The following is an 11,132-nucleotide window of genomic DNA, read 5'->3' as shown; positions in this document are numbered from 1 at the left end:
ATTTCAGTAAGTTTTTATGTATATGTATGTGCCGTTTGATGTACTTAGAGTACTTAATATGTGTAAAAAGAAAACTACGTGTCTAATTAATATATTGAGGTAATTCAGTCAGCTCTTATGTGTTATGTTATCAATTCCTAAATATTTAAAAGAAAAATATATTCCACTGCGAGATTTCATCTCTGACGTAGTAATGTTACATAGAAACCAGAGATTTCTGCTTATGAATTTGCTGATTCAAATTTGGGACATTACAATAGCTAAGGTTCCAAGTTTTTGTCTTCAGTGTTTCTTCTAACTTGTCTCCAGCTTTGCATGCAAATTAATTACATTCTCTTTTGGAAAAAAAAAATTAAAATAAAATAAAAAGGAACATAAATATGAGACCCAAAGGTCAGATGATTAGGGGCATAAAGGCTCCCTAACACAAAATTAGAGACAAGAATGGAGTTTCCTCCAACTATGTTAAGACTCTGACGTGAAACACAATTGCTTTATCTAAAACATGGACCGCAGAATTAGCCTCTTTTTACACGAGTTATATGGAAGGATCTAAGAGAGTGCAGATTTGATCTAAAATCATCCTTGAGAAGTTCAGTTCTAATCTGATATCTGAACAGGCAGACTGTAAATAGGAACCCAAAACACCCAAAAAAAAAAAAAAAAAAACAACAACAACAACAAAATATAGGGAAAAAAACACACACACACACACACACAGAGGCAATGGGCATATCGGCGAGCACTCGCCGGCGCGTGAACACCACGCGTCGGCAATTGATGGGAGGTGACCGCCGATGGGGCCAGAAAATCCGTGAAGGGTCGGTGACAGCGGTGGAAGGCAGAGGAAGTCCTCACGCGCGGCTATATGGTGGCCACGCGTCGGCGAGTGTGGAGCACTCTTTGGCGTGTGGTGGCCAGATGGGGAAGTGGTTGGCGGCAAAGCGGAGCCGAGGAAGCCTAGATCACGGTGGCGGGGTGCGTATGATGATGAGGCGTCCTAAAATGGATAGATCTGAATTTTATTTTTTATTTTTTAAAAAAAGGCAAATCCAACAACTCCAAGAAGGCAGTGAATTCATTTTTATGCCATTCGGGCCGATTCGGGTTACTCGACAAGCTTGGCTCAAATAAAGCTTGAGCTAGGTTATTAAATTTTTCAATGTGTGATCAAGGAGTCAAGCCCGAATTTGTGAACAACCTTTATACATTTATTAATAACATAAATATATAATATGTAATATAACTTTAATCTATAACTAACAAATTAACAATATGTTATTATATATAAGGAAAAAGTACACATATCCCCCTTAAACTACTACTTAATTGTCAATGTACCTCCCAAACTATCAGTTGTGTCAATGTCCCCCCTCAAACTACTAAAAAATGTCAATGTCCTCCCTAAGACCAACAAAAAGACAAAATTGACCCTAAATTTTTTTGAATAAGACAAAAATGTCCTTATAAATTAAAAAAATTAAAAGCTAAAAAAATTATTTTTTAAAAAACAAATTAAATAATTAAATAAAAAACGAAAAAAAAATTAAATAAACAAAAAGGAACAATTTTTTTTTAGAAAAAATAAACAAACAAAAAAAACTGAAAATTATATATATTTTTTTTTAGAAAAAAAAAAAACAAACGAAAAAGAAAAAATAAAAACCAGTTTTTTATTAAATTAAAAAAAAAAACGAAAAAGAAAAAAATTCTTTTTTTTTAAAAAAAAACAAAAGAAAAAATAAGTAAAAATTTATTTTTTTAAAAAATAAAAAATAAACAAACGAAAAAAGAAAACAGTTTTTAATTTTTTATTAGTTTTTTGGAATAAATTTTTGTTATTTTATATTTTTTTTAATAATTTTTTTAGTTTTATTTTATTTTAATAATTTAATAAATGGTATTTTTATCATTAGGGGGATATTGATATTTTTTGGTAGTTTAGGTGAGGACATTAAGATAATTGGTAGTTTGAGAGGTACATTGACAATAATATGATAGTTTGAAGAAATTATGTGTATTTTTCTCTATATATAAATAAATATTAAAGTTCATAAACTATATATTTATATATAACTATTAACTTGTTTATTAGTTGAGCTTAAATTGTCAATCTCAAACTAAAACAACCTATAAAATGTGTTCGAGCTTGGCCCATCGTTTAACAAAACGACTCCAAATTGCTTTTTTAAATGTTTAATTAGCGGGAGGCTGAAATTAAAGCTGGAGGATGAAATTTTCATCCAGTCCCGCTTTAAAATTAAAAACGCACCACCCCCCGACCGGGAGAGAGATGGAGAGGACCTGGGGGAGACTTTCGGTGGGTTAGCCACCGTTGGGGCGGAGGACGGCGCCGGAGGCCAGTGGGTCACGGCTTGACGCTGGTGAAGCAAGGGAGTTTGAAAATCGGCGTTTTCTCGGTACCCAAACAAGGAGGAACTCGTTTTTGGGCAAGTAAGGCTTTGATTTTCATTTTTAGTTTGTTTTGGAGGATTTTTCTTAGAAAAACCGAATGGGTATTGAGAAATTTTTGGGTTTGTGGAGGATTTTCGGTAGAGGAACCGAATGGGTGTAAATTTATTGAAAAATTTTTGGGGTTGTTTTGGGTTGATCATTATGTACTCTGGTTTCACTGCTGTATATAAGTATTTTCTCTTTCTCCTTATTGGTTATTGAAAGACTCCGACGGGCTTTCAGTGGCAGAACGAGACCTGAAGAATCTCAAAGAACAACTAAATGATGATATTCCTGTTGGTCCTTTAATTAAGAAGTGTTGTACATTGGACCAGGTAGAGACTTGCTGAGATGTTATAAGCTCCTAATTTGCTGTCAAGTAGTTGAATGATTTGAGTTGGTAACTATTTCTCATGCCTGAATAGGGAAAAGCTGGGATTACGTTTTTAGATGCAATTTTGGACAAAACGCTTCCTAGTACTGTTGCCTTGCTTGCTGCTTGTGGCCGTGGGAAATCTGCTGCACTTGGTTTAGCAATTGCTGGAGCTATTGCTGCAGGGTAGTACACTTGATCTATATGGGGATAGAATTAGTTAATTGTTGATTTTATATCTATTTGTTTATTTTTGTTATTGACAATTGCTAGATTCTTACAAGAGAAACTTATCTTGATAGGTATTCAAATATCTTTGTAACTTCACCATGCAAGCCCTGAAAACTTGAAAACCTTGTTTGAATTTGTTTGCAAAGGTTTTGATGCGCACGAATATAAGGTACAGTCATTATCTATTCATTTTGATGATCTGATGTATTGTCTTGCTAATATTATTTAGGATTAAATATATTTTAGCCCCCTAAACTACCACCATTTCTCTGGATGGCCCCCCAAACTACCAATGCTTAGATTCTGGCCCCCCAAATTACCACTTTCTGATTTTTTGGCCCCATCCATCTATTTATGCCGTCAATTCTAACAGAAATTGGCCAAAAACCCAAAAATACATCTCCCTTAACCATGGGAATTTCAAAGTGTAGGAGGGGTATTTTCGGATTTCTGTTTAAAATTGATGGCATAAATGGACAGATGTGGCTAAAAAATCAGAAAGTAGTAGTTTGGGGGGCCAGAATCTAAGCATTGGTAGTTTGGGGGGCCATCTGGAGAAAGGGTGGTAGTTTAGGGGGCTAAAATATATTTATCCCTATTATTTACTATCATTAACATGTTTTTCTGACGTTCTTGTGGTAGATATTGCAGGTATTCCTCTTAGGTTTTAATGCATTTAGGAAAACATGTTATGCCCCTCCTTGTTTGTTTAGTTTTACTGTTCATGTAATGCAAATGGTATACTAATGGTGTGTTTGGTTCGAATGGTTATTCCATATTCAAACCGGGTTTTTATTCAAAAACCCGAACCCGGAACTAAGTTGAATAAGATCCGCCTAGCCACTTGAATATGTTTGAATGAAGTTTGAATTTCGAGACTTGACAAGTGAATTTCGAGCCGGCAGAAATCAGAGTTTGGGGATTCAGATACCTAGAAACAAGTTTGGCTTCTCCAGAAACTCTGATCTCTGGCTTCTCCTCACACATACACCCAACTTTTCACACCCAAATGCTTACACCCTGACGTGGGAATGACTACTTTCTTCTTCTTCTTTTTTTCCTTTGAAGGCAAAGATCGGTCCCTACCAGCACCGCCCAAACCACCCCGGCACCGCCAACCCTGGAGCACAACGACACTGCCCACCACGGACCACGCTGGTACCGCTCGGATGATGGTTGTCCCTGCTACTCGCTGGAGATCGTGTCTCCTCCACCGAAAATTGCTTCATCATGAGCTCCTTCGGCAACGACCCATGGAGAATGGGTCTTTGATTTCTCTTGGTCTCACTCTCGAGTTCTGGAGCGCTGACCGAAAGGTGTCATCACTGGCAACCCAAGGAAGATCAGGTCTCCGATCTGTCCACCAGCGTTGACCCTTGGATGTGGGTCTCTGGATTCTCCTCGGCTCCTCACGGGTCCTCCGGGTTTTCTCCTTCTCCGTCTCAGACTCTCTCTTTCTCAATCTCTCTCGGCGTCTCCCTCTGTCTGGATTCTCCCTCAATCTCAGACTCTCTCCCTCTTTTATTCTGTTTGGTCGAGAAAAGGAAAGGAGATGAATCGGGAAGTGAAAGGAAGAAGGAAGAAAGAAGAGAAATGAGAGAAGGAAGAAAAAAGACTTTCTCCCTCTTGTAGAAATGCTACTCTCAACCTGCTGTGTAGTGATAGGATTGTTGTGTAACGTCTGCTTTTTCTTGGAATGGTAATCGAAGCTTTTGTCTTATCACATGCTACTCTACACGTTAGGGTAAACACTATATTTTCCTTTTTAATTCTTTTTTAAAAAAAATAAAAAATAAAAAATAAATTTTTAATTTTTAATTTTTTTTAGTTTGTAGTTTTTAATTTTTAATTTTTTAATTATTAGTTTTATTATTTTTTACCATATCAATTATTATACACAACTTTTCATATAATCCAATCATTTTTTAATTATTTCTTATTATTAAAAAACATTTTTTTTTAATTTCTAAAAATTAACACTTATTTTCATAACACCAATCATTATACACTACTTTTCATACAATCCAATCATTTCCAACCACTTTCTACCATTATAAAACACTTTTTTCCAATCTTTCAAATTCAACACCCAAACACTTATTCAAAAAGAATCTGAATTATATTCAATATCCAAACACATTTTCATTAACTTGAAATCCGTGATCAGATTCAGAATATTATTCATATTCAAAATATTCGATACCCAAACGCATCATAAGTTAGTCTCTTGGATCAGGAGTCTAGGGCAAACTGAGGGGCCTATTTGGACTTGATGAGATTAGGCTTCAGAGGTGGATAGAAAAGTATTGGGTAATAACAAACATACTATGCTTTGCAGTGGTCATTACACATGTACCTACTAAAAGATATGTTATAGAGGAACTTCATAAAATCCCTTTGAAATTTCACTCGATTTGAAGCTACCTTTCAAAAGTTAAAAAAAACTCTCTATTTCACCCTTCAATTTTTTCAATTTAATACAATGTCCCCTATCTGTTAGGGTTGGATGTTAAGTTAGACGGTAAAATGGTTGAAATGACATTTATGCCTCTGAAACTTTTATAAAATTTTTAATTTACCCTTACTTTCAAATTAATTTTTTTTTTTTAAAAAAAAAAATTGGTGAAAAAGTTGACCCACGCTGGGGGTCACCACCAAACCTCGCCATGGGTCTGGTGACCCACGGCAGTGGATGTGGATCACACTGTGACCCAATGCGGGTCACGTGCGTGACCCGCCACGTGTCTTGTGACCCACATGTCAGCCCATTTTGTTATTATTAAATGGAAAAAAAAATGTGAGGGTAGTTTAGTCATTTTACTTGCATATGTTAAGATTTAACAGAAAATCATAATGGACTGGGCCATTGTATCAAATTGAGAGATTGAGGGGTAAAATTGAGATATTTTAAATTTTAGAGGATAGTTTCAAATCGAGTAGAATTTCAGAAGAATTTTGTGAAGTTTCCCATATGTTATATTATACAAAGGTTAACTATATATGGCTCTTAAATATAACGGCGGAGGGGGAACTGGAAAAGAAAAATTGGCTCTTTTAAATAGAAAAAATTATCAATGATTGTTGGTACAATTTTTGGTACGGTGTGAATTACAAGCTACTTTGATGTTTTTCATGCTTCCCAAGAATATGCTCAATGCATAAAATAATCAGTCTATCATTTATACTTGAAATATGAGCTTATTTATAGGCAAAGAGGTAAAGTTCAAGCTGAATTATGATTCCTATTCCTACTTAATCTATGAGTGCTTATTAGAGTCTGATTTGGACTCGGATTCCTTACCAAACCTGAAGTGTGATTCTTTCCTAATTCCTTTTGTAGTATGACTTTAATCCCGAATTCTCGGGAATTAGAGTTCGACCAAGAGTCCTATCCAAATTCAACTTGGAGTAGAATTGTTGACCGGATTCTTCGAGGAGTTCTAATTGGACACGGATTGTGACTTCTACTTCAAATTTCCTGGGGTGCGGCTAATACCTGAGTTCCCGGGACATGCTTGTCTCGGGCCTTAACTAGCTGAGTTGACTCTCAGTCCTAGGATGTCTACATTCTCGGGACTCAGTCCAGATGTACCTTCTGCCGAGCATTCTCAGGAATAGCTTCTTGGTGTCTATCTTCGGGGATAGGATTACCTGGGAGTCATGCTGTCTCGTCTTTACATCTACCTATTATCCTTGGACTTGTACTAACCCGAAGGCCCATGATTCTTTAGATGGACTGGTCTAAATGAAATTATTCCAACAATTATAAAAGATTCATTTGATTTGCAATGATAATCTTTTGAGTGTTAGGAATTAATGGCATGGTCTTCTGGGAATGTAATGATGCGTTTGGGTATCGAATATTTTGAATATGAATAATATTCTGAATCTGATCACGGATTTCAAGGTAATGAAAATGTGTTTGGATATTGAATATAATTCAGATTCTTTTTGAATAAGTGTTTGGGTGTTGAATTTGAAAGATTGGAAAAAAAGTGTTTTATAATGGTAGAAAGTGGTTGGAAATGATTGGATTGTATGAAAAGTAGTGTATAATGATTGGTGTTATGAAAATAAGTGTTAATTTTTAGAAATTAAAAAAAAATGTTTTTTAATAATAAGAAATAATTAAAAAATGATTGGATTATATGAAAAGTTGTGTATAATAATTGATATGGTAAAAAATAATAAAACTAATAATTAAAAAATTAAAAATTAAAAACTACAAACTAAAAAAAATTAAAAATTAAAAATTTATTTTTTATTTTTTATTTTTTTTTTAAAAAAGAATTAAAAAGGAAAATATAGTGTTTACCCTAACGTGTAGAGTAGCATGTGATAAGACAAAAGCTTCGATTACCATTCCAAGAAAAAGCAGACGTTACACAACAATCTTATCACTACACAGCAGGTTGAGAGTAGCATTTCTACAGGAGGGAGAAAGTCTTTTTTCTTCCTTCTCTCATTTCTCTTCTTTCTTCCTTCTTCCTTTCACTTCCCGATTCATCTCCTTTCCTTTTCTCGACCAAACAGAATAAAAGAGGGAGAGAGTCTGAGATTGAGGGAGAATCCAGACAGAGGGAGACGCCGAGAGAGATTGAGAAAGAGAGAGTCTGAGACGGAGAAGGAGAAAACCCGGAGGACCCGTGAGGAGCCGAGGAGAATCCAGAGACCCACATCCAAGGGTCAACGTTGGTGGACAGATCGGAGACCTGATCTTCCTTGGGTTGCCAGTGATGACACCTTTCGGTCAGCGCTCCAGAACTCGAGAGTGAGACCAAGAGAAATCAAAGACCCATTCTCCATGGGTCGTTGCCGAAGGAGCTCATGATGAAGCAATTTTCGGTGGAGGAGACACGATCTCCAGCGAGTAGCAGGGACAACCATCATCCGAGCGGTACCAGCGTGGTCCGTGGTGGGCAGTGTCGTTGTGCTCCGGGGTTGGCGGTGCCGGGGTGGTTTGGGCGGTGCTGGTAGGGACCGATCTTTGCCTTCAAAGGAAAAAAAGAAGAAGAAGAAAGTAGTCATTCCCACGTCAGGGTGTAAGCATTTGGGTGTGAAAAGTTGGGTGTATGTGTGAGGAGAAGCCAGAGATCAGAGTTTCTGGAGAAGCCAAACTTGTTTCTAGGTATCTGAATCCCCAAACTCTGATTTCTGCCGGCTCGAAATTCACTTGTCAAGTCTCGAAATTCAAACTTCATTCAAACATATTCAAGTGGCTAGGCGGATCTTATTCAACTTAGTTCCGGGTTCGGGTTTTTGAATAAAAACCCGGTTTGAATATGGAATAACCATTCGAACCAAAAAACATATCAAGTATAACACTGTAACTCTGTTTTCAGGAACATATAGATTTTGATGTGGTGAAAAGTAGTAATCCTGAGTTCGAGAAAGCAACTGTGCGGATCAATATTTTCAAGCAGCATAGGGAAACAATTCAGGTTATTGACTTCTATGGACTTTTATTGTGTAATGTGTTTGCCTTGCATGAGTATCTTGTTGGTTGTGTGAGAATGGTTTTACATAATTATGGTCATCATAATGTTACATGCAATACGTACTATTCCATTTGCATGCCTCTGTGCAGCCGATCACCGTAAATTGATTGTACTATATGTAAGCAGTTTTAGTTTATGCCCGGCCTTTTTATTTTCTTTTCAGTAAAAGTTACCTCATTCATCCAAAAAACAAAAACTTTATGCCCTTTCTCTTTTTTTTTTTCTTTTTATCTTTTTTGATAGTATGAGTCACAATCATTCACATTCAGAAGAAACATAATATATCTATACGCAAGCTACAGATGGGCTAGTTCTCACTCTAGAATGGTATGTTATTCAGGGAACTTGCTCCAGGTTATTCAAGTTGCAAACAATGATCACACACATAAACACACAAGACATGCCAAAGTACAAAGTAAACTTCTGAAATGTATAATCTTATTGATTAATTTGGTCCTTTGTTTTGTCTGATAAGAGCAGCTCCTGTTGCTTTTCTCATCTGAACACATACATACTTCTATGATTCATTTAGGTTGGTACTCCTTTGTCCATTTTGCAGGTTTTTGTAGATAATGCTGATTTTCTGAAGGAGTTGGAGTGAGTTTTAGGAAAATATCATACAAAGCTTGTGAGACCGAAACCTGTTACTTGGAGTGAGTTTTATTTTGCTGTGCTTTTATTTTACTTTTGCCATATCGGGTATTACCCAAAAAATAAAAAATAAAAAGGCTCAAAACGTGATTTTAATACCCTATGTGAAAACGGCTAAAAAAATTAAAAAGGGCTCAAAACGATTTGAGCCGTTTTAAAGCCCAAATACGGCTCAAAATAATGATTTTTTTTGTAGTGTCGGTATTTATTACAGTGCACGTGACAATCCATCTTAGCCAACTTCCTCTTCACTGTAATTGTACTATCCTTGTCTAGCATGGAGTTGTGTAATTAATAATTCAATCCCCTCCCCCCCCCCCCCCCAACTAAAAGCATTGTTTAATACATTCAGCTTCATTTGGTCAATACCAAACTACTCATATGTTTTTATCAACCTCATGCATCAACTCATCAGATTGTCTGTTAATTTAGTTGCAATGGCGCTGTGAAATATAACTTCCATAGTCCCACTGTGAAATATTTTGTAAAGTTCCATAAAATTGCATGAAACAAGAGAATGAAGTTCATGATCCCAGGAGAATAGAATTCAGTTCCATATTTTAAAATCTTATCAAAAAAGGAAGAGAGAATTTAGTATATCAATTCAAACAACAGAACTCAATGTATACAAAAATCAGAGACTTCACTTTCAAAGAATCATAAGCAAATGTCAGGAGTAACAAGGAAACATATATGGACATGCCTCTAAAAAATGTTAAGCGGACTATGAGGAATTCACAACTAGATTCTGTAAATATTCATATCAGAAGAGAGTATGCCCTCAACTTTTGAGAACCCATAGTCCACTGCAAATATTTATCTTAGAAACTCAGTTCTTAAAGCATAATCTTAGTTAAATAATAAAGCACAAATAACCTTAAAACGATCTTGATCAAAAGTCCTAGCCTAACAAAATAGGACATAATTTCATGTGGTGCAAGTACCACAAACAGTATTAAAAAATGGGACATAGCTTATACTAAAAGCATGGGCTATAAAAGTAAAAGAACTAACAAAAAAAGAGTGTTAATGCAATCTTCAAGGATTGTCAATTTGATCTTCAATGACTGCCTTTTTGCGTTAGTGAACATTTTCTTGGCCATCTTCATCCAATTGACTTATATCCATCAACATAAATTCTTTTATCTCTCTCTTCTTCCAATCGAAGCGCTTTTTCTTTAAGGCGCAATTCCCTATCTCTACAGAGCACTTCATCGTGCTTCCTCAAACAATTTTGTTTTCTTCTTTTTGTCTTCTTTCATGTCATTTAGTATTGCAATAACACCTAGATTCGATTTTTCTTTTCTATTTCGTTTGTCCTTTTTGGCTTTTCGGCTCATTGGTCGCTCTATGTCTTCAAAAGCTTTGTGAGTGGCTTCCTTGTCACCTAGATTTATCACAATTGGTTTTTTCTTTAGTTTTACATTGTCCATATGAGCCACTCATTTTGGATGAAACCTCAAAATAAGCAAATGATGTTCATAGTGAAAGGATGACTTTTGAATATCTAAATACATTAGCCTTGCCTGGCCAATCTAAAATTCATTAGCAAATACAACATAATTAGAATCTTTTCAATAGGCACACTAAACATTAGGGTTGTACAAACGGTTACGATTAGCGGTTATTGGTTAAAACTGCTAACCGCAACCACCTATGGTAGTTATTGAATTTTAACAATCGCAACTGTCTCTGCCTAGGCGATTAGTGATTATTTTTATAATCGTCAGTTAGCGGTTATTATGATTATAATTGGCGTTTTGAAAATTGCTTTTTAATTTGGACTTTGGGTAGGTTTTAAATTCTTTTTTTCTAGTTATGGTTGGCTCCAAGTGTCTTTTGTTTGTGAAAGTAGTCACAAATTCTTTTCCAACAAACCTTATATATGTTTTTGTTGTTTTTCTTGAACGACATCCATGGAAACA

General features: G+C 35.7%; 1 protein-coding gene across 5 annotated transcripts; it reads left to right on the top strand.

The window, feature by feature from the left end:
- Positions 1-2,237: 2,237 nt before the first annotated feature.
- On the top strand, positions 2,238-9,545 carry LOC133869742 (RNA cytidine acetyltransferase 1-like). Of its 5 annotated transcripts, XR_009900511.1 has the most exons (7): positions 2,238-2,454; positions 2,680-2,789; positions 2,880-3,013; positions 3,130-3,227; positions 8,401-8,499; positions 8,800-8,883; positions 9,116-9,545. XR_009900511.1 is itself a non-coding variant. In XM_062306820.1 (5 exons), coding segments are annotated over exons 1-4 (237 nt in total). In that variant the 5' UTR covers positions 2,238-2,453; the 3' UTR covers positions 8,411-8,499; positions 9,116-9,545. The 5 variants fall into 5 exon arrangements, 2 of the variants coding, with proteins under 2 accessions (XP_062162804.1, XP_062162803.1); XR_009900512.1 differs by lacking the exon at positions 3,130-3,227; XR_009900510.1 differs by lacking the exon at positions 8,800-8,883.
- The last annotated feature ends 1,587 nt before the right edge of the window (positions 9,546-11,132 follow it).

Source organism: Alnus glutinosa, chromosome 5 (genome assembly GCF_958979055.1).
Source record: "Alnus glutinosa chromosome 5, dhAlnGlut1.1, whole genome shotgun sequence".
In the NCBI taxonomy this organism is placed as follows: Eukaryota; Viridiplantae; Streptophyta; class Magnoliopsida; order Fagales; family Betulaceae; genus Alnus; species Alnus glutinosa.
The sequence above is the reverse complement of the archived record's forward strand: the minus strand, read 5'-3'. Positions and strand labels throughout refer to the sequence as shown.

Excerpts from the sequence above, each read along its gene's own strand:
- LOC133869742 (XM_062306819.1), top strand. Across the intron at positions 2,790-2,879 it reads AGTGTTGTACATTGGACCAG|GGAAAAGCTGGGATTACGTT; the intron begins GTAGAGACTTGC and ends ATGCCTGAATAG. Across the intron at positions 3,014-3,129 it reads GCTGGAGCTATTGCTGCAGG|GTATTCAAATATCTTTGTAA; the intron begins GTAGTACACTTG and ends TTATCTTGATAG.